General features: G+C 43.1%; 1 protein-coding gene across 1 annotated transcript; it reads right to left on the minus strand.

Annotated features, from left to right (window-relative positions):
- Positions 1-2,808: 2,808 nt before the first annotated feature.
- Positions 2,809-22,359, minus strand: Nrsn1 (neurensin 1). The gene is made up of 4 exons (XM_048428156.3): positions 22,236-22,359; positions 20,459-20,527; positions 13,979-14,175; positions 2,809-4,570 (listed from the first exon to the last, which is right to left on the minus strand). The coding sequence occupies exons 3-4, from the start codon at positions 14,165-14,167 to the stop codon at positions 4,172-4,174; spliced, it is 588 nt and encodes a 195-aa protein (XP_048284113.1). The 5' UTR covers positions 14,168-14,175; positions 20,459-20,527; positions 22,236-22,359; the 3' UTR covers positions 2,809-4,171.
- Positions 22,360-22,737: the final 378 nt, after the last annotated feature.

Below are 22,737 nucleotides of genomic sequence, written 5' to 3' on the forward strand. Positions count from 1 at the left end.
CTGGAAACACTGGTTCTGGTATCAGTGAAGAATCGTCATCATCATCATCATCATCATCATCATCATCATCATCATCATCAGCAGCAGCAGCAGCAGCAGCAGCAGCAGCAGCATGAGTCAACTCTGCAGTAAGGTCAACCAAGCAACAGTCCAGTAATGCTCATTCTGCTAGATCCTTTTATCTGGACCACTATCAGACGGCATACCACCATCTACAGTTGGAGTGGGTTGTCCTGAATCTATTAAGACAATCAGGTGAGTTCTTCAGTTGAGGCTTGATGTGAGATTCCTCTCTATATGCTGTGATTATGTTATAATAATAATAATAACCAATATGCCATTGGTTAATAAAGAAACTGCTTTCGGCTTCTTTATTAACTTAACAGAGTAAAGCCAAGAGGAAAATCCAAACAGAGATGTAGAGAGAATGTAGGCAGAATTGAAGAGATGTCTTATAGCTGCCACAAGAGACAGATGCCCCAGGACCTTACTTGTAAATGATGAGCCTTGTAGTAAAATATAAAATAATAGAAATGGGTTAATTTAAGATGTAAAAGCTAGCTAGAAATACGCTTAAGCTATTGGCTGAACAGTGTTAGTATAGTTTTGTGTGATTATTTCAGGTTTGGGCAGTTGGGGAGTGAACTATCAGCATCCACCTACAGAAGCTCAGTAATTCTAATTTATAACAAGTTAACATCAGAATCAAATATAATAATGAGGCACCTGCTCATACCATGTCCCCTGTCATGAGGCAGAAAGGACAGGAAGTGTGGCCTAGCTTTAAAACCTTAAAAATTGTTCCATAGTGACTACTTCTTCCAGTGAGAGTCCACCTCCCAAAGGTTTACAGCTTTCCAAAAATAGTGCTCCTAGCTGGGGAACAAGGGTTCCAACACGTGAGTTGGTGTGGGATGTACAGGTGATCCGTGCTGGAACTGGCTTCTCTTTGGCTGATTCTTCCCTACAAAATGGGCAGATTGTTAATAGTCCTTACTTCATGAAATTTATTTGACCAAGATTCAGTGAATTGATGCATACAAAACCCTTCAAAAGCACCTCTTCCTAGCTCTTAGTATTGCTACTAGCAACTCTTGGTGTTACCTTAGGCAATGAGTTCTGTTGCCAGAGACGGGGTAATTTATGATTCCTGGGAAATTTGCAGCGTGAGTAGATTCGGTGGCTTGAAAGTGCGGCCACACCTGGAAAGGAGGAAGGACTGAGTGTGATTCAAAGGAAGGATTCTCGAGCATGGGCCAGAACAAAACAGGAGAGGAGTCAGGCCAGGCCTTCGCAGGTCAGCATGACCAGCAGAGAGGGGCTGCTTCCTCAGCTTCTGGATGTCAAAGCCATGGGTGGGGGTATCATGTGCATAGTCACACTGCTAATGAAGTCAGAACATCTCTAGCATCTGTGAAACTTGGGTGTGTAGCTGGAGGCTGCTTGTGAGGGAGGACTCTCCCATTAACAGACGACACAGATACATCAGAACCGTGAAGAGAATTTGAAAATGCCTTCCCGAAGAAAAGTACCAGGATGGTGGTGACAGGACTCAAAGTGATCCAGTGAACAAACTGTGTCTCTTGGGGCTTGGGGTCAGTTGTCTAAGGAACCTGGTCTAAGGAATGGGAGCACTAGAAAAGCAGGCTTTTCCTATAGGAGATGGGTTTGCTAACCATGTAGGATCTACTATAGGATATTAGTTTGCTCCATGATGAAGCAGGGAAACCTAAGCAATGGAGGTGGCTTAGTTAGTCGATCAGTGCTAACCTGAGGAATTCTACCCAGGCAGCCACACCCTCTAAGCCTCTGTCAACCCCAAGATCTCATGCTCATGTGACCTCCAGGTCAGATCTCATTTCTAAGGTTCTTCAGACATTGTCTCAACCTCTCATATCCAACTTTTCTCTATAGCTGGAGGCACATAGACGTACTACAGTTTCTGAGGTTTGTGTCAACAGGAAGATGCAATGTAAACAAACAGCCAGGTAGTACCAAAGTTCTCAGACTATCTTCTACTCTATAATCCAGGCATATGCATAGCTTTAGAACACTGTTTTTTTTTCTTACGAGACAGGGTTTCTCTGTTCTGTAACTAGCTCTTATAGACCAGACTGGCCTCAAACTCACAGAGATCTGCCTGCCTCTGCCTCCCAAGTGCTGGGATTAAAGGCGTGCACCACCACTGTCCAGCTAGGCTAGGCTAGAACAATCTTGTTTGTTGATTTATACTGGCCGACAACATATGGCTTGCTTCTCTACCCTATAACCTCTGTCCTTCCTGCTGCCATTTGATTTTAGTCTTTCCTCTGTGTTGCTCAATGACTCCTAATCTCTGCCTTGTGGACTGTGGGAGCACTTATAGATACCCACTTTTATAGAGCTGAGGCTGAGTAGGGGTAGGGAATGCCAGATGACTGGTTAAGATGTAACTTCTATTTTATGCATTGTGGCTTAAAAAAAAAAGCTTTTTATCTAAGGGATGGAACTCCTTCTATACTTGAGTCTATGTTTCCAAGCTCCACCAACTATTAGTTTTAATTCCAGAGCCTAATAATAGTTAAACTCATTCTCCAATATCCACTAGTACCAAGTTAGAAGCAAACACAGGAAAGGTGTTCAACACAGATGTTTGGGGACCTTGCGTAAGGCTTCAAAGAACAAACTTCAAGTGCTGTTTCCATGGGAAGGTAGAGTACAAAAGGAAACCAGAATAATTTCTCCACAACCTGGTGGATAAGCCCCACGGAGACGGCTGATTGCCCTGTGAGTGAGGCGGCAGGACGCAAAATAAACAGCACACACGAAGACCACTAACTGCTTCATTTATTTCTCCATTTAGTCAGGGAAACATCAGGGCTTATTCAGTCTCAGAATGGAAACTTACATGTTGGAGAGAAAAGAGCCGCGTTCGGGGGATGACAGTGCAGTTTTAGCCCGGCTCATTCACATGTTAGAGTTTCCCTTTGAAGGAAGAACATGTATACACAGAAAGACAAAACTTGAAGGAACACGCATGAGGGAATACCAAAGTCATATCGGTCCCTTTTCTTGGTCTAATCTACACTGCAGATTTAGTGAAAATGTGAGGGACAAGGGGCACATCTTGGAGATCATAGCGTTTGGAGCTCAGTTTCTCCTATTTGTGGACGAAAACTCTTTTTAACATTAACACCAGTCTAGGGCTTCTTATTTAAGGCTAGCTTGCTCGTCTCTATAAATGCAAGGCCGCATCATCCAGCCTGCTTGGGTTGGATATTTAAGGTAAATACTGTAAAGTCTACAGAGTTGGAGACTCCAGGAGTCCAGTTCTGAAAAATACTCCCCGATACAAGACCATCACAAATATTGCCAGGAAAGATTCGTGACACATGGTTGAAAAAAATTTCTTATGCTTGAGTGGGAATGTTCTTAGAGCCTCATATGGAAGTTGGGGAACTGAGGCATGGGGAACAATTTTTATTTTTCTTCTGCAATTCAAATGGCAAAGCTAATGATAGGAAGTCAGGCTCCCCAGCTGTTAACCGCTCTCAGATGCTGCATAGATGTACACTCCCAATATTATTATTGTCGCTGTTTTTTTAAACCAAGATTCCCAAATTGGCAATTTTATCTTTTTAAGTGGAAAAGAATCTGGAGAAAACAAAGTGATTTATGTCGACCACTGATATATTTCTATTTATTCTTAGGACTTTTGTGCGAGATAAAGTGGAAAATCTAACATCCAGATCAAAAGCCAGGAGACTGCTTTTCCATGAACACGTGATGATAATCATACCCAGAGAGAGATATGGAAGAGAGCGCCACACGGGAGGGTCAGAAAACCAAGTGGGAAAATGAAGTGGATCACCGTGATAACTAGCGGGCTGATCTAGACTGCTCAGTGCTTTCAACTAACACAGACAATAACACAATGTTGAGATACCAGGGAGATTAGCTCCAGAGGGGCTAGCAGCACCCATCAGAAGTGGGTGCAGATTGACACATAACATCCACTACCACTTGACCTAAGCCTGCATGACACTGTATCCAGCTCCACATGACTCTAGGGATAGCTCACTGCCAAACGCATGTCACCTCAAAAACTGGCTACCCTTTATTTTTTATTTTTTTTTCTTTTTAAACGATGATGCATGTGAATCAGTGAGGGAGGCCTGTGGTGGCAAATGTTTCAAGTGGCTGATTGGGGCTGCACATTCTGAACTCTGGACAAAGTGACTGGGATCTTGGTGTCCCCTGGGCCTGGAGCTTTAGTGACAGGCTGGGTATGGGCTTTGATGTCTGCGATTCGCTCTTTAAACTTCTGTTGAAGGAACTTTTCTTCTTTGGAATAGCTCTTGGCAAACATGGACATCAGTAGGCACCCTGCCATGGATGTGCCCCCAATGCAGAAGAGCACAGCCCCCGCTAGCTTGCATGTGTCCAGGGCGCCGTTGAACTGCACAGCATGTGTGTCAACCACCATGAAATCAGCTTCACCAAAAGCTTCAATTTTGGGGGGCACAAGGAAGCCCACTGCCAGGATAGTTAGTCCGAGAATCACAAATACCATGCCTGAGGTGAGTCCGACCTAGAGAGACGGGAGAGAAGCAGGAGAGGGTGAGCAGCTGTGTCTTTCTGCTTCCATTCAGTCACAAGGGCACCGCCCATTTCTTCCAAGTCCCGGGCTATTCCCAGTCACCCTCAATCTGCAGGAAAGACGAACTTAATTGTATACCTAAAGGGGAAGGTGAGAGGGAAAGCCAGCCGGAGGGCACAGTCCTAAATCTTGATTGCTAATTGTACAAGCTGAAGGAACCTGCTTTCATTCACATACCTTTCTTGGTGTTGGGGGAGAAAGAAGCTGCCCTGATGTCCAGAGCTGGCCTCACTCTGTCCCTTGAAACCTTGATGTCCCCAGAGGCTGCCATATCAAAGTATGCTATGGCAAGCACAACACGTCTCATAGTGTAAGCTCAGACATGCTTAACCTGTGACCGTGACGGAAGAACACAGGACCAAGCCGCTTCATGATTCTGCCGTAGCGTCTATACAACAGGGTCAACATGTAGACTGCTCCTTCCAGCCAACGGGCCCGTCTGTTATTCCTTTTCCCAGCAAGCCTGCTCTTCCACTGCGGTCTGCCTTCCTTATAGACAGCTTTATCAGAGACAACACACAGTGCCCTGTTGCTTCTGTAGCATCCTCCCAGAATCCCCTAGCCAAAGCTACACCCTATAATTCATTCTTTCTCACTCCCTCATTCTGTTCCTGGAGTGTCATTATCTTTACTGCGATGGGTGACAAACCCAGAAAGCTCAACTAACAGACGTGGTTCTTGTATTTGGGGCCTGAGAACACTGACAACCCTTATCAACGCCGAGGCCTTTATAAAGTAATCAGGAAAGGATCGAAGACAGCAGGTAAAGCTGTGAACCCTCCAGAAGGTCAGTTACTGGCTAAAGATAGAGCCGCTACAGAGTCAGGGCCTGGCAGTCATACAGGTGATCCCAGACCCATGCTGTTTCTTTTCATATGTAATTGAGTGAAGTTTGTGCAGATGCCAACATGTAAGAGCAAAAGAGGGAAGACAAGCGTCTTTTTTAAGTGCTGTAACCAAATGCCCGGCCAAAGAAACTTAAGTGAGGAAGGGTTTGTTTAGGCTCAAGGAGAGACAGTCCATCATGGTGTGGAAGGCATGGAACAAAGACGAGGCTTACTTATATCTGATTGGGTCAGGGAGCAGAGGAAGGGGACTGCAGATGGTCAGTGGGTGTGACAGCTAATCTTGGTTGTCAACTCGACTACATCTGGAATCAACTAAACTCAAACAGTTGAACAAGCCTGTGAGATATTTTCTTGATTGAGTGGATCATGGAAAGTGGGAAGATCCACTCCTCCATTGCTGGTGGGCGTGCAAACTGGTACAGCAGCTTTGGAAATCAGTACAGAGATTTCTCAGAAAACTAGGTAACAACCTTCCTCAAAACCCAACAACACCACTTTTGGGTATATTCCGAAAAGATGCTCAATTGTATCACAAGGACATGTGCTTAACTATGTTCATAGCAGAATTATTTGTTATAACCAGAGCTTGGAAGTAGCCTAAATGCCCTTGACCAAAGAATGGATAAAGAAGATGTGGTGCATTTACACAATGGAGTACTACACAGCAGAAAAAAAATAATGACATCTTGAAATTTGCAGGCAAATGAATGGATCTGGAAAACATCATATTGAGTGAGGTAACCTAGACCCAGAAAGACAAGTATAATATGGACTCATTCATAAGTGGCTTTTAGACATAAAGCAAAGAAAAACCAGCCTACAGTTCACAATTCCAGAGAACCTAGACAACAATGAGTACCATAAGAGAGGTATACATGGATCTAATCTACATGGGAAGTAGAAAAAAACAAGACTTCTTGAGTAAATTGGGAGTGTGGGGACCATGGGGAGGCAGGAGGAAGAGAGGGGAACGGAGAAAAATGTATAGCTCAATAAAAACAGTTTTTTAAAAAAAGAAAGTGGGACGATCTACCCTAAATCTCAGTCACACTTTCTGGTGTCAGCACACATAAGAGGGCATGGAAGAAGGAAGCTTCCCCTTTGTTGCCTGCTTGCTCTCACTCATCTTATTGCTGAGATACTCATTTGCTGTTATCAAGATCTATTTATTTGGGATTCCAATGTAGACCAAAGACTAGCAGCTTTCTAGAAATCCTCTGGGACTTCAGCACCAGATTGAGACTGCTGAGAATCCAGCCTCATGGACTGAACGACTACTAAATCTTCAGTGTTTCGGTCAGGAAGCAGCATGGTTTGACAACCCTGATCACAGCCTATAAGCCACTCTAATCTTCTCCTATGTATTTATATGTCTATATAGCTATATGTCTTTATCTACATATTCACTCTATCCGTTCTGTTCCTTTAGAGAACCCTGGATGATCCAGTTGACATTCTCCTCCTTTCCTTTATAGTCATTCTGGGACCCCAGCTCTCCATATTCAGGGAGGAACTGTCCTCACTGATACTCTAGTAATTGTTTCCTTAGTGTCCTAGCGTAGGAGTTTCTTATGGCAACCAAATTGACAATGAAAATTAGTCATCAGAGAGCAGAGAGGCAAAGTGATGTGCCCTGTGGTGATCAGAGCCCAAGAGGGGTGGTAGACTCACCTTGGGCTCTCATCCTGCCCATGGTACTGAATCGTAGAAGTAAAGTTACTTGGATGCTTGTATCACCATTTTCCCTATTTATAGAATGACAGATGATTATAGTATCCACATTATGACATTGTGAAGGTTAAATATGACTGTGTTCAAAAGCACTTTGTTTGGTAAGTAACAAATTCTAATGACTAGCTCTTATGTGAAAATAAACCTTCGATTAACAGTATTAAAACATTTAGTTATCATTTGGAATGAGGATTATTTAACACAGCTATCCATTTTTAGGCATCTTTTTTATTTCCTCCCATTTCTAGTTGCTCTAAGTTAGAGTAGCAAGGTTGGAAAAATAAACAAATATATAATCCTACCTAATCTTAGAATTAAACGTGTTTATTTATCTGTAGAATTTTAGAAGTCATGCATTGATTGAGGGGGCTTGGCTAATAGAAGAAAAACACCCTCATTAACCCATGACCTGGACAAGGGCATCACTGCTGTTTAGCATCAGGTGTGGCCCAGACACCATGCTAGATGCATGTGCATTTAATAAAGATGCTTATGAGAAGGAGAGATTTTCATAGTCACCATCGGAAGCTGCAGTCTTGGAGAAACACATTTCAAGTCTCTGTAGTTAGTATAATCTGGATCTCTATGATTCCCCTGCTTTCCTTATGCCCACAATACTATTCCAATTACTGTTTTGCATAGTTTCTGTCAATTATTTTAATTTTAAAAGTTTTGTTCACCATATATGGACACACCTCACTTAATATGATACAGTGAAGAAAGGAGAAACCAAATATGTCAGTGTGAGCTTAATTAGAAACAGAGGAGCTGCTCTGCATAAGATGCAAGGAACGGGAAAAATTAGATGATAAAATCATATTTTGGTTTGCTAAATATGATGGTAAGTAAATTCACCTTAGAGACTAGCCATTATTTATAACTCTTCAAAAATGACTCACATTGAAAAATTCTGGAAGCACAAACTAAATTAACTTAAATATCCATGGTGACTTGCTTCCTGTGTCACCAAATTACCTCCCTCCTCAAGAACTGTGCTGAAGCGGAGAAAAATATATAGCTCAATAAAAACAACAACAATAATAGAAAGAACTGGTGCTGAAGATCAGAAACCAAAGGGAGAAAAGCGGTAGCTGTTCTAGTTTCGCAGTTTCTGCAGAGCGAGGAAGGTGGCACCCCTGTCTTTGTTGCCTTGCCTCTTCAAAGTTCATACTCAAGCCTGACTCTCAGAAAAACACTCCAGCCTCTCGCCTACTGAAGTGGCCCTTGGTGACTGAGCTCAGCACAGCCTGCCTCCCAGCTGAGCAGTGCACAAGACAAGATCCACTCTGAGATCACTCACAGGCAAAAAACGAACTGTGGCTTTCACATGGAAAAAGCTGCGACCGTTGTCGGAACTAGAGAGTGACTGGACAGGCAGAGTCTCCTCTCTTTCCTCATCTCCAGTAGAGTCTCACAGGAAGGAGGAGACTGTCATCACGGGCTGTCTGCGATCAAGGCAAGTGTCATGGAACCTCCAAGCAGTGTGCCCAGAGAGGAACTGAAAACAGGAGACAACTTATGACTGTAGGCGTGAAGGATTGATGAGTGAATGAATGAATCACGATGAACCTGCTTTTTAAATTCCCACGAGAATCATGAAGGGGAGGGAAGGTGATCCTGAGATCATGTCGGAATACTGGAAGGAACCAAAATTTGGAGAGCGATTCCATCTGGCATAATGTGGACTATATCTGAACGTAGTCGTGAGTTGAAGTTCTCTTAGGTCTAAGAGAAAACTCAGTTAAAGAGCATGGACACACAAAGGTCATTTAAGGTTCTAAAGAAACCCTAGAGTTTTGTACATCCCCACATGTTGGGAGGACCAGAATACTGCTGGAGAAGTCCCAGTAGAGCATCCTCAGGCTATGGGACAGTGCGGTTACTCTCAATGGTGAGTTTAAAGGTGACATCATTAGGTGATGATAAACTTCCACAGTTGTAGCAAAGCCAGTGCCTGTGCTTGACTCCTGATATCTACCTGATGTCTACCTGAGCTACCTGAGCTATGCAGAGCGTGTGTGAAACCCATTTTCTGCTGCAGCACAGGAGAGTTGTCTATGGAGGCAAACTTGGGCTCCAGAAACCAGCCAAAAATTGCTGTTATTTTGACCAGTATCTCCTTCCTTGTTCTCCAGGGTGCTGGAGAAGTCTGAATCCACAGTGTGTGTGCTAAGCTGGTAGACAGAGACAGCAAGCAGAGCCTCTGTAGCACAGCTGTTCTGGCATAGAGAAGGCAATAAAGACTGCCGGAGGCCAGAAGCAGCTAGGCAGAGAGGAACATCCTGGGAGCGGGGTGAAGGCTGGATGGAGGTAGGTGAGAAGGAGCCATCTGGGGTGGAGATCATTCAAAGCACATGGGGAGTGAGGGCTGGATTTTGATTCTCTCCCTTCCCCAAGGACTGCTCTTGCTTTCTCTGTAAACCTTGAGCTCTGAGTAGTAACTCAGCCCCTGGCCATAGCAGGGTCTTGTTCACTATTTCCTACCCATCCCAGCTAGATGCTGAGCTCTATGAAGTGAAGCCTGATGTAAAACTTTGGCTCAGGTGCTTCTTCAGGCCTGACCCCATGTGGTAGGCTTGGCATCTCTCCACCCGAATAACGAACTTTCCCATCAGCCCTTGCACTTCACAAAGATTATCCCCTCTAGCACACAAGCAAATGCAATAGTTTTGATATTCAAATAATATTTTAGTTCCCATGTTCAATTCTTGGGGTCATTCCTAACCTTAACATCCAATCTTAGTCCTCTGCGATGCCCTGAAAACAGCATTCTCTTGGTTATCAAAGCTCCTGAGTCACATAATCCTGGAATATGTGTTTACTCCAGATTATGAGACACTTCTTAAAGAGAAATACTGTCTTTTTTTCCTCACTGTACTCAGAACACCATATGGCTGAGGAGAAATTCCTATTGCATCCAAAGCTTTCTGTGAGCCTTTGAATGCATTTCCAGCTCACCATGGATCCTTCTATCCAAACCTGCAAATACTCCCGCTTGCTTTGGGTCCCTGCTGCCTGCTGTGCTCTCCACCCTACCACATTTGCAATGCACTTCTTTCTACCTTGGTGCCCTGCTTCTGCAGATGTACAGGGAGCCTCTACTGGGGTAAAGTTCTCCAGGCTGCTCCAGACGCTCATTTCCTTCTGCCTTCCAAACCCTATGTGCCAGTATACACCATGACCATTTCAATAGGAACAGAAGTAGCATACGGTATTTTTAATAACTGTGTCTGTCTCTATTTAATTGTGAATTTCTATATTTTATTCAAAAGCAAAAATGGACCTTATATAATCTATTGCATTTACCAGGAGGTCTAGTGTGTGCTGGACCAACAAATATTTGTAGAAAGAAAGAATGGCACTGAGATAAATGCCGTGTATAAATAAGCAGGGAGGACAGAGTACAGATTCTAACTCAGGTCCATATGATTGCACTCTCTGTTCTCACGGAGCCTCTCCTGTCCGCTTATTGCTCAGGGCAGACTGTTAGGTAACAAGGTACTGTAAGCACAGCCCCAAGGGACAGACTTTTGCAATTCCATAGTGGAAAGCAAAAGGGTTGCCAGCACCTTGAACTACATATAGTTGCAATTTGAAAATCAAGAAAAAAAATTAGACAAGGTCTTACTAGGTCATGTGTGCAATGTGGGGGGCTTTGTCTGTATTATTACAAAGTTCTTCCTGAAAACATTTCCACTCAGCCTGCTTTGGAAGTTTCCCAGAATAGCCAGTCTCTGCCCTGAGTAGAGCAAATGTCACCAAGACAGACTCCTTAGGCTGTTGCAGGCAGACACTAGGTTTCTATATGAAGGATTTTATTGGAATGTAGCCTCGGAGAAACATCAACCTATGTTTCTCTCAAATAGGCTTAACAAGATAGGGAACAAAGATTTTGGACCTTGCTTGTGTAAGATAGAAGGGAAGATATTAAAATTCTAATGGAGTTGGTCATCTGCTGTGAGTTCTTTATTTTCAGCCCACACTTGTATGTTGTTTAATGGATTTGCAGTGCCCAGTTCACACACCAGTGCTCTGGATGTACACAAATGCTTCAGTAGTCTTTATGTCAGTGGCGTTTAAAGATACTGGCAATGTAAATATACTCAACTCATGCATCCATACATGCATATACATCCATCTATACGTATGAAGAGAAAGAAGAGGGAAAGTGAGGAGAAAGAGGGAGAAAACTTAGGAGTGAAGCAATGTATGCCATTGGTCCAGGCCAGTAAGGATTCGTCTGAGCTGCGGTGTCTACAGAACAAGGATGCTGACTGGCCTAACTCTAGTATAGTTCTATGACAATGTTATGATTTTGAATGATCATGGGTCATTCACACTAACAGTCACGTTGCCCAATATAAAAGTCACTAGATTTCCAGTTTTATTTTTATTTTAGCACATAGTATTCTAATTGGCATGAAGTCATGACTGCTAGCTAACACATTCAAATCTTATTGAATATATAGCAGCCATTGTCTTAAGCAATTTCTAAATACCGTCTCAAATCTTCCACAGTTTCCATGGTGAGTGAAGTGTCACTACTCAGAAGTTACGGAGCTATGGAATGCAAGAGCATGGGTTTGAATTTGTATGGCCTGAGACAGGAATCTACGCTCATATTCACTAGACTACACTGCCTCTTGCTATGCTGTGTTACCAACACAACAGTTTAGGTCAACGTCTGGGTCAAATGTGTGGAACCTTTCAGAATAAGCATGGAATGTTGGAGCTGGAGGAAACTCTGGGCACCCTTTAAGGTCAAATCTTCTCAGAGACCTTCCCTAAATCTTCCTCCATTTCTTAAGCCCTGGGGCATCCCAGTATCCCTTTCTCTTCCATGATCATTGCCTTTCCCTGGGTTGTTTCAGCTGCCACCTTCTGTACATTTTACCCCTAAATGACATCAAATCCATGCACTGAGACAGTACATTGAAATGGCCCTGAGAGTTTTATCTCTATTAGTATCGTAGTTAGATTTGGTGTGACACAGCCAAAGTCACACTCATGGTTTCCACCTTTTCCACTCCTCTATTAGACATCTTCATCCAAGCAGGTCAAAGCATCATCCAGGACATAAGCTCAGGCTGAGGGCCGGTGATCTTGCCTGATGGCTTTTCATTGACATATTTTGACAACCTGGCCCTCAAACTTAACGCTCTTTTAAAGCACCACTGATACCCGCCTAATCTAAACTGCCTCGATTCTTGCCTGGGTACTTTATCCACTTCAGAAAGCATCCAGCTGTGTTTGCCCAATAATGTCTTTTCTGCTCATTCAGTTATCAGAATGATCTTGGTAACCTATCAGTCAGCCTGTGTTGCCCTGAATTCTTCAGATGATGGAGTTCCCTGTTTCTTGAGGCACCAACCCATGTCTTCGCCATTGTCTGCAGGACCCCACAGAGACCATCCGGACTCTTATTTTTCTGAATTCAGTGTCATCCCCAATTTAACTCTACTTCCAGACTGGACCTCTTCCCTCCTCCCAGGGGCTTTAACAGTTGCTATGTTCCCAGCTCCAGATGACATTCAGCCTGAGAAGGTTCTGGTCTGCTCCACCAGCCCATGAGCCCCTCTGTATTTGTCCAGTTTCATCTTTTCTGCCAACCTTTCTCCATCACTGCCCCTTGATCTTTTCTATCCCCGTCCCTCCGTGCCCATCTGCATTACCCCCTTCCTCCTGTGTGGATAGCTGGTGTCACTTGACATGCTGTAGGGGCCTTTACCTAGGTGCACCAGCATTCATCTCTCTCTTCTTCCTGACTACAGAGGCATGGGTCCAACTGCCTCAAGTTTCCGCTACCTGGGGCAGACTGTAAGATTCACGTGGGCAGGGATAGTTTTGTTTCCTGTTCATCATTTCCAGCACCTCAACACAATCCTTCTACAGATGCAGCCAGTGCTGAGCATCTCTTGAGATACTGCATGCATTTTTCTAATGAGGCTCCTCAGAGAGCCACATGGTCCCCTGTATGGTGAAGGTAGAGTTGGTTTATGACTATGGGGCCATGTTTCAGCGTTAACGCTTGCTCCACACCTAATGGTTTCTTTCTAATAGTTGTTTTAATGTGTCAACTGATAATTAATTCCTTCTCTCGACCCTGTGATACAACACCTGAAAGAGCAACTAAAATGAGGGTTTATTTGACTTACAGCTCGAGGGAAAACAACCCGTCATGGTTGGGGAAGGCCTGGCTCCTACTGGAGTGGCAGCAGCTTGCTCCCTCTGGACAGTCAGGAAGCACGGATCAGGTAGGAAGCCAGGGTAGAGTGTAAATCTCAAGACCCACACTCCAGGGACCCTCTTAGTTCAGCTAATCTCCACCTCTTAAAAGTTTTGCAAACTCCCAAAGCAGCACCAGTGCCTGGGGACCAATGTTCAAACACAGGAGCCTACAAGGGAAATTTCACATTCAAACTATTACCGATACCTGTCCAGACTGTAGAGAGGCTGAAAGAACACCATGTTCTGCACATGAGTAACTTCACAACTAATGAGTGAAGTGGCCAGTTAATGACTAGCAAGACTACTAATTGCTGACCTTTGAACCCTCTTCTGTTTAATCAGCTCGTCAAGTAATTTTGTTGTATTAAGAGGGTTTTTTTTTCTAGTTCAAAATTTATAATCTCTTTTCCAAGAGAAGAACAATGCATTTAATGTCACCAAGATTGAGGCTCACACGGACAGCCTCTCAGTTCTCTGTAGCCCCAGTATTTTCCACATGTGATATTTTTTTCCTCAATGTTCCTTTCCTCACCTTCCAGAATACCGAGCTCCACCTGTTAGGCGATCTCTGGATCTGGAAATCATCCTCATTCTCCCAGATGGAGGCAGTGCAGTCCTCATAAAACTGATGCAGGTAGGACCGAACTCCATAGCGCTGGTACCCGCCCTCAGTGTCAGCCTGGGCTTGCTTGGACCCACAGGTGTTGCTGCAAGAAGCCATCTTCCCAGCTGGAAAGACAGCACAGACAGAGATCAGCCCTATGGGCTAATTCATAAATCCCAGGACCAAAAGGCATCTTAAAGGCAAGAACTGAGTCATACCAGGCCAGCCTATTTAAACAGGCCAGCCTCCTTTCTTAAGGGAAATGGCACCTTTAAAGACTCACCAGCTTATCACCCACCCTTCTCTTCTGTTGGATGCAAAATCACCCCCAGTAATTGATGTCTAGAGCTGGTTCTCCACAAACAAAGGAGATACCACAGCTTCAGTCACTTAAATTATACAAAACACAAGGACAAGGTACACAAGAAATGGCAACAAAGAAGCCCTGACAGCAGACCTTGAATGTAAGAAATTTGTGGGCAATCTCACTGGCCATGGTGGAATTCATCTTAGGTATCTGGATCTTTAACCACATTCCTTTCTAGAATGTGTACAGTATCTTCTTAGTGATTTCCAATTTTGCATTCAGAGCTCATGAACTTCCTCTGATATTTTAACTGGTTGCTAAGTCATAGGGGAGCTTTGCTAGAAAGCCGTGGAGCAGCTAACATGCTTTATTAATCAGGAGTGACTGGGCCATTAATTTACATCTCACCAGTTCCAGCACTGTGTATTTCTGTGGTTATTTGTGGCTACGTCTTTCCATGTATTTCTGTGGTTATTGTGAATACGTCTACCCATGTATTTCCATGGTTCTTTGTGGATACATCTGCCCATGTGGGTGTGAAAGTGTAATTCAGACAGTAGACCCTTTTACTATTTCTTACAAAGTGTCTAGTATAAATAAGACTTAAGAAAATTAAATAAAACTTGCTATGGGTGAGCTCCCTAGATGCAAGATGAAAATTTAAGATAGATTCTCCCCACAACTGTTACTCTTGGAGAGAGCACTTTATATAGATTTCACTAAAAATTCACGTTAATTTTTAAAAATAAAGCTTTATTTAATGCTTTTGGGTCTTTTGCCTGCATGTATGCCTGTGTACCATTTGTATGCCTCATACCTGCTAAGCTGAGAAGATGGTGTTGCATCTCCTGAAAATGCAGTTACAGGTGGTTATGAGCCACCATGTAGATGCTGGGAATTGAACTATGGTCCTCTAGAAGAGCAGTCAGTCCGTGCCCTTAATCAATAAACTCAATGTTTTTGTTTATTCTTTTTAGTAAGGAATTACTGAGGGATCATAGTTTTGGAGGGTGACTTCTCAGTTCTATGTTCTTTGATTTTTTTTTTTTTGATCTCTCTATAAGCAGATAAGTATTTAGCTAGAGATGGAAATTCCTGGTACTTCTCAGTTTCTTGTGGATGATTTTCCTTTTTTGAACATAAACTGTATATAAAAAAGTGAGACACAAAATTATTTCTCACTGTGAAAATATTTTTTCCGGAAAGTCTAGGGCTGTGCTATTATCTAGACCAAGAAAGATGCATTAAATGTTCTAATTGCTTCTCAAGGAACCAGCTAGTAAGGTTCACAGGACAAAAAATATTCTCTGTAGTTCTGGTAGATTGCTTTATGATCACTTAGTTTGGTTGGATACTGTGATGGCTGTCTTAATTGCCAACTTCAAAGAATTTACAATCAGCAAGAAATAGACTTCTAGGTTTACCTGTGAAGGGTTCTCTAGACTGGGTTAATGGAGGTGAGAAGAATTGCTGTAAAAGCAGGTAACTCTCTTCCATGGGTTGAGGACCTGAACTCAACAATGGACTGAGTACCAGCTTTTATCTGTCCTTTCTGAACACGGACGTAATGTGACCAGCTGCCTCAAGTTCCCGCTGCCATGGTGGGCTATGCCCTAGAACTGTGACCCAAAATAACTCTTACTTGCATAGGTTTCTTTGGTTAGTATCTTGTATCCAATATAGATAGATGTGGTGTAAGCTGAGGACAGCCCTCTGGGAACCAAGCAAACCTCAAGCACACCGCTTTATGAGTACTCCCGCCACAAATGGATTTACTTAGGACATACAGTCAAATTTGAGAAAATAGGCTCTTGGTGTCAGAAAAATGGCATTCTTGACTATTAGCCTCATCTTTCCGTATTCTGGTTAGCATTACATTTAACACCTGTGTACACCCTTGGTTCCAAAACAACTACCTCTAAAAAAAAAAATTCATTCAGGAGAACATGTCAGTAGAGGTAAAGATAAACAGTTATTATTTTTTTAACTTCAGACATCCAGAGGGGTTTTATTTCACAACTAGTCAAGGTTTCAGAAAACCTTTTGTCTGATGGATCAAAAGAATGGTACCTATTTTTTATGTCTCAAGTACTAGGATGATCTCTGCAGTACCCTCTATTTAATGCTTATACAATGAATGTGATTAATAAGAGCCTATTACCAGTGACACACAAGAGGAATAATTTTAGAGTTGCCTTCTGTGAAGGCATTCTAAGAAAAACTTTCAGTCAACCGGAGAAGGGGTTGGTATTACTAACTCTGCTTTGTCACTGAGGAAACTGAGGTATAGAAAAATCATCTTGCTAAAGGTTACACTGTGAGTCAGGGAGGAGACAAAGGATGACAACCACTACAATATGCAGGAACTTGGTCTGAATCATGGCTTGTGCAGTCAGAACCATCTCACCTAAAAGTTTTATATAATTTTCAGGTCTCCTACAGAGCATCAGAGTCTTTAACATGAAGAAAGAACAAAACCAAATACAAGAGGAATGAAGTATCCCTTATGGCAACAAGAAGAGCTGCTTCCCCCCATTGCTGAAGTCCCAGCTCTTAGGACTCAATTCTGATGCTGAGCAGGACCTTGAAATTTATTGTATTCATTCTCTGCCTTGCTCATTTGCAGAACCCTAGGCTAGTGTTTCTTTGTGAGACTCATTAGTTAAACTTTGCTATACACAAAACAAAACACCATTATGAATATATTTTTAATCTGAATGTGGCTGGCCCGAAGTCTTTCTGAAAAGCCATTGACTATGATACTGGGACTTGTTTCCTCTGCATATATTGGATTTTGGGGATCCAGTCTGTTTGGATACTCACCTGCCTGGACCTGGAAGGAGGGGGGAAGGAACTTGAACTTCCCACAGGGCAGGAAACCCTGACTGCCCTAAGGGACGAAGAGGGAGGAGGAGAGGGAATGGGGGGAGTGGGAGGGTGTTGGGAAGAGGGGCAGAAATGGAAACTTTTATAATTTAATAAAATTTACTCTAAAAAAAAAAGCAGAGGGAGAAAGTGCCACGAAGCAAACATTTTTAGCCTGAGTATGCATTCTGCTTCAAAATGGATCATTCGCGATGCTGGACCCATTCCCGAAGCTGGACTTCACTTCATCTTTCAAGAGCACAAAGCCTGAACAGTAAGAGCACGGCCTGTGTCATGCTGGCCACACAGAACAGACAATGGATTCAGATATTTGGTTCTGGTCACGCGATCATACTAAGCTTCTTAACATCTCTGGACTGTGGTTTTATCATCCTCACATTAAGAAGCTTAGACAAGACAGATTTTGTTTCTTCCAGATGTGTTTCTCTAGGAGTTGTCAGTTACACGTCTTCAGAATGAGTCATTTACTTTTTGTTGGCCAAACAACTGAACTTACTGATTCCTCACTTCCTTGTGGACTGTCAGTCTCAAATGCCCTTAATTCCAGTGTGTTTAATGTTTAGCTTAAGGGGAAGGTAAGCCTGTACCCAGGCTATCTATTTGCATTAAAGAGACCGAATGCTTGCAGACTGTTCATGTACCATGCTACTTCAGTATCATATATGTTGTCTTCAATAGTAGCCTCTGAATGGGGGGAGGTGACTGAGAAGATCCACACAGCTTCCTCAAGATATGACTAGTGGGGATTGATGTCTAGAGGAGAATGACTACTTTGGAAATGAGTTTTAAAATCTAGCATGGTGGAGTGAAGGTTTGGGGGCCTAAAAACCTTAACAGAGTTATATAACTCAAGAGTAGTTAGCAAGTCAGAAGTTAGCTGTCTCCAGACAAAGAATGTTACAGTTATTTGGCATCTCCTCTGTTGATTGACACTTGTGGTGTTAGACCAAGGATGCACAAAGTCATGTCACAAAGTGATTGTAAAGCTGGGATTATTAAATTATATGCAAGGAACTAGGATGGTGTCAGGGCAAATGTTTTTGAACTTGAATCAGTACTCCCTTACTGGGCAAGACTTTTTTAGCTTGTACTAAATATCTGGACCAGCAGTCACCAAAACAGTACTGCCAACATTATTTATGGCTATTAAAAAGGGAAAAACCTTAGGGGCCTCCTTCCTTCTTCTTTTTTGTTTTGTTTTTGTATGACAGGGTTTCTCTGTGTAAGCTTGGCTGTCCTGGAACTCTCTCCATAGACCAGGCTGGCCTGCCTCTGTCTCCCAAGTGCTGGCATTAAAGGCATATGCCACAACTGCATGACTGAGGACTTTCTTCTTTAGAAAAATCGTTATTATCCAGGAGGTATGAGCAGAGAAACTGATAAGAGAACTTTCTAGAATTATATTTAAATGAGATACTGCTGGAATATAACATGTAAATATCCTAGTGGAGCTTCTTGTACCCCCTCTCTTTGTGTGGAGAGGTCCAGGTCTCTAGTCCAGGTTGGCACTGAATTAACTCTGTGTAGCTGAGACTGGCCTTGAACTTCTGATCCTCTGAACACCAGCAGTGCTGGGATCTCAGAAGTGCACCCTGGTTTGTGCAGGGCTGAGGCTCAGATCAGGGATTTGTGCATGGGAGGCAAACATTCTACCAACTGACTTATATATCCCCAGTCTAGAATCCCGACAGAATCCAGACCGTATTCCATCTGTGTGGGGCTGTTTGCTCACCTATGAAAAAGGATTTCTTCGCATTCTCCCTGAAGGACCTTGTAGATACTACAAATGAGGAGCATCCACAGCTTTCTTCTTCCTGTTATTTGTCTTCAGCAAAATGGCCTTCATGTGCAACATTTACAGCAGGTGAGAGAACAGATGCTGAAAACTACCCCCAGAGAGACAGACAGATCTCACGGGCAGCACTGTGATATGTGGATCACTCTACTACAGTTTCAGTTGTTGGGAATTTTAATTTCAGGCTAATAAAGTAGTTACTTTCATTTTTCTAAAAGTACTCACAGTCATGGAAATAGAAAAATGTCTTTATGCCTCCTGCAACTCTGAGGACATCAGAGACATCACACTGTTTATCTTCATGGTCTCCTTGAGAGAAGGGAGACAGCAAATTGAGGCACAAAGTGGATGAGTGTTTTCCCATGGCTCTGCGTGTGAGTCATTGTGGGCCAGGCTCAGGCCCTGTGCTCTTTATTCACTTTGAAATAACTCTCATTTTTTTCTATAATATTTTCCATCCCTCAAAAGGATGCTGAGATAATGAGAATGACATTCCCATTAGAGTCACTTTCCACAGGGCCAGCACTACAAGACACAACTTATAGACACAGGCCATTGAGAACACTTATCCAGAACCAAGCCCAAAAGGTCGCTTCCCATAAAAGACTCTATGAGATTCACAGTGCACACAGGAAGGCATGAGAACCTGCTAAGAGCTTTGCCACTTTGAAATGGAGCATTCTTGAATTACATCAGCATGATCATAAAACTTGAAATGTGTTTTTACCAATGGATCAGTTCAGAGATATTTTACCTTTTCGGAATAATCACAGAGATCACAGTTTTATATAATGAGGCCTTTTTATACTCTCCATGTCAGTACATTGTCAGTCACTTTCACATTTTAGAAAAGAGGAATAATAATGTATAATTAGCTCACTCATTATCAACTGACGAAATCCTTCAAGCTATGGATCTATATGGTTATCTAGCTCTACTTATACATCCATCTATTACCTATACATCTATTTATCCCTTTCTATCTGTAGTCCATCTATCAATCTGTTATCTATCCTATATCCATTTACCTACCTATCCATTCACACATCATTTGTCTACCTATCTACTATTATCTATCTATCTATCTATCTATCTATCTATCTATCTATCTATCTATCTATCTATCTATTTACCTATCTATCCATATATTTTCTATCAATCTACCGTCTATTTATTATTATAAATAGTCACCAACTGATCTTTCTTTTTATTTATCTCTCTTCTACATACCTACCGATTTACACCCTATCTATCTATCTATCTATCTATCTATCTATCTATCTCTACCTATATTATATATATTAATGAGGTATGCAAAATTTAAACCAAAATGAGCATCTGTATTCTCTTTTAAAACTTCTTTCTTAGCTGCCTTCAGGGTGCAGGTACTTAATAATGCACACATGACAAAAGCTCTTACCTTCAATATTCTCCTTGTCCTCCACCTGCTTATTCTTTCGCTTTTCTTCTAAAATTTCATTCTTCAATTCTAGTTCAGAAAAGAAAGCACAGCTCTGAAGATATGACCCAGAGCAAAATCCAAATTTTACAAACAACATGCAAAACCTTTGACCAAGAACTTTTTGTGAAAGAGCAGCAGTGGCTTTTCTTCAAAATCAAAATAAAACAAACAAACAAAAACAAGCTCAAAAGTCTACATTACAGTTTAAAACTTCATAATGGGCTCTTGTGATAATTTCTGGGTGAAAGAGGTGGCATAAACCCATGGATTTTGTGAACCCCAGAACACCATATGGGTGCTGTTTTTATTTTGGTGTCGTTGATAACACCAACTTGATCGGTCTGCTTATATCCTACATACTCTAAATGAAAGGGGACTTGTTCCTAGACATCCCAGACCTGCTCTGCAAAATTCGATCCGTGCATCTCCTGACACCCTCATGGGCATCACACTCTTGGTAAATCTCCTTGGACAATTTACTCATAGTTTAACTTCCACATCCGTTGTCTTCCCATCATGATCAGTTTATTCTCCAGCTGCTCAAGAGAAGCAGGTGCCTGGGCACAATTCAATTAAGAGACTGCTGCCAGCTACTGAGCTATGGGTTTCCTGCATTACTCCAGTCTTTTGAAATTAAAAAACAAAAACAAGGGCCATACCACCCAAAGGGCCATGAAAATTTCTCGGTTAAACAGATTCTCCTGTGCTTTTGAAGGAGAAACCGAAGACTGGGGGTGGGGGGTGGGGGGGATGGGAGTGGGAAGGGGTAAACCCAGAGAAGGCCTAACAAACTGTCTTCGGCATTTCCAGGGTCTGTCTATAATGGAGAATAGCTGTACCATCTTCAAGATTCATTTCCTTGCTCCCTAAATTTGGGCGATATGCGAGCCAATATTTGAATCCAGGAATTGAATTAACAAAAGAGAACAAGTCAGCTGAAAGCAACGACCTCACTACCTTCTTCTGTTTCCTAGAATCCCCCTTTCCCCCTCTCCTGGTTCCGGTCTCTGTCTCTGCCTCTCAGCAGTTTTCTGCCTCTTTACCAGCCAGCCACCTTTCCTGTTGTGTCTGAGGAAAGTGGTGGTAGAGACAGCCTCCACCAAAGGCGCTGGAGCCTTGGAGCTCTCCAAGGTCCTGAAAACATTTGTGCCACAGAGCCAGGAACTGGTTAAGCGAACACTAGCTGTTCCAACTCCAGCTGGTTTGTGAGGTCCCAGCTCTGGACTGACCTCCACCCACGTATCCCAATCTAAAAGCAAAAAGAAATAGGTCCTGAAATCATATCAAAACATCTTTAGACATGGCCAAGGAGTGGGGAGGGCCGGTGGTAGTGATGCTGGTGGAGGACGGGTCAGGTCAGCCTGGAAAAGAAATCTGAGAAGCCTTGCAAACTCTAAATACATCTATTTTATCCTTACTGAAAACACAACTTTCTTGTCTTATAGGAAGGAAACTCCTTTAAGTTTTAAGCTGTACAATCCACAAATTCTTATATAACATAGACCACAAACCCCCAAAGCATGAAGTTGGTTGTCTCAAATTGCTACGTTTTTGTGTAATTTAATATACATGATTTTTGTGAATAAGTAAGGAGGAAGAGGGGAAGAGTGGATTAGAGGAAGAGAGGGAGACTGATAGAGGTTTGTCTGTGAGGAGGGCGGGAGGAAAGAGAAAGGAAAGAGGGCAAGGTGAAGAGATAGTCCTACAACAGCCCTCAGGCCTCCTGCGGTTTTACCTGTTCCTCCAATCCCCGACCCGTGGAGCAAGTGCAGCCGACCTAGCCGCAGATCTCTCGCTGGGGTCCCATCGCCGCCGCCGCCGCCGCTGCCGCCGCCGCCGCCGTTGCCACTCCCGCCTCTCCAAGCTCAGCTGCGCGTGATTGACAGCCGGCGGCCCACGTGCCCGCGCAGCCCAGATGCGCGCATCCGCGAGTAGGGGCCGGGTCCGCGCAGCGCGGGCGGGCCGCCGGCCGGTGGGAAGGGCCATCCTTGGAGCACCGCCCCTTCCTGCCAGTGGAGGCTCCTTGTCCCCACCCTGGTTGGGCGGGGCACCTGCCATATTCTCTGTTTCTTATTTTCTTTTCTGACTCCAGTTGTATTCGGTCTCAAAAGACTTTTTTCCTTCCAAGGACTGGGAGTTGAACCCTGGGCCATGAGCTTGCGCTCTACTTACTGAACTATATCTCCGCCCTTTTTCTAGTTTTGTTTGGCCACATGGTCTCCAAAGTTGTACACATT

Source organism: Myodes glareolus, chromosome 14 (assembly GCF_982192425.1).
Source record: "Myodes glareolus chromosome 14, mMyoGla1.1, whole genome shotgun sequence".
Lineage (NCBI taxonomy): Eukaryota > Metazoa > Chordata > Mammalia > Rodentia > Cricetidae > Myodes > Myodes glareolus.

Coding starts and splice junctions, on each gene's coding strand:
- Nrsn1 (XM_048428156.3), bottom strand. CDS start 14,167: ATGGCTTCTTGCAGCAACACCTGTGGGTCCAAGCAAGCCCAGGCTGAC. Junction 4,571..13,978: donor GGAGCTCGGTATTCTGGAAG/GTGAGGAAAGGA, acceptor CCGTCTCTCTAG/GTCGGACTCACCTCAGGCAT.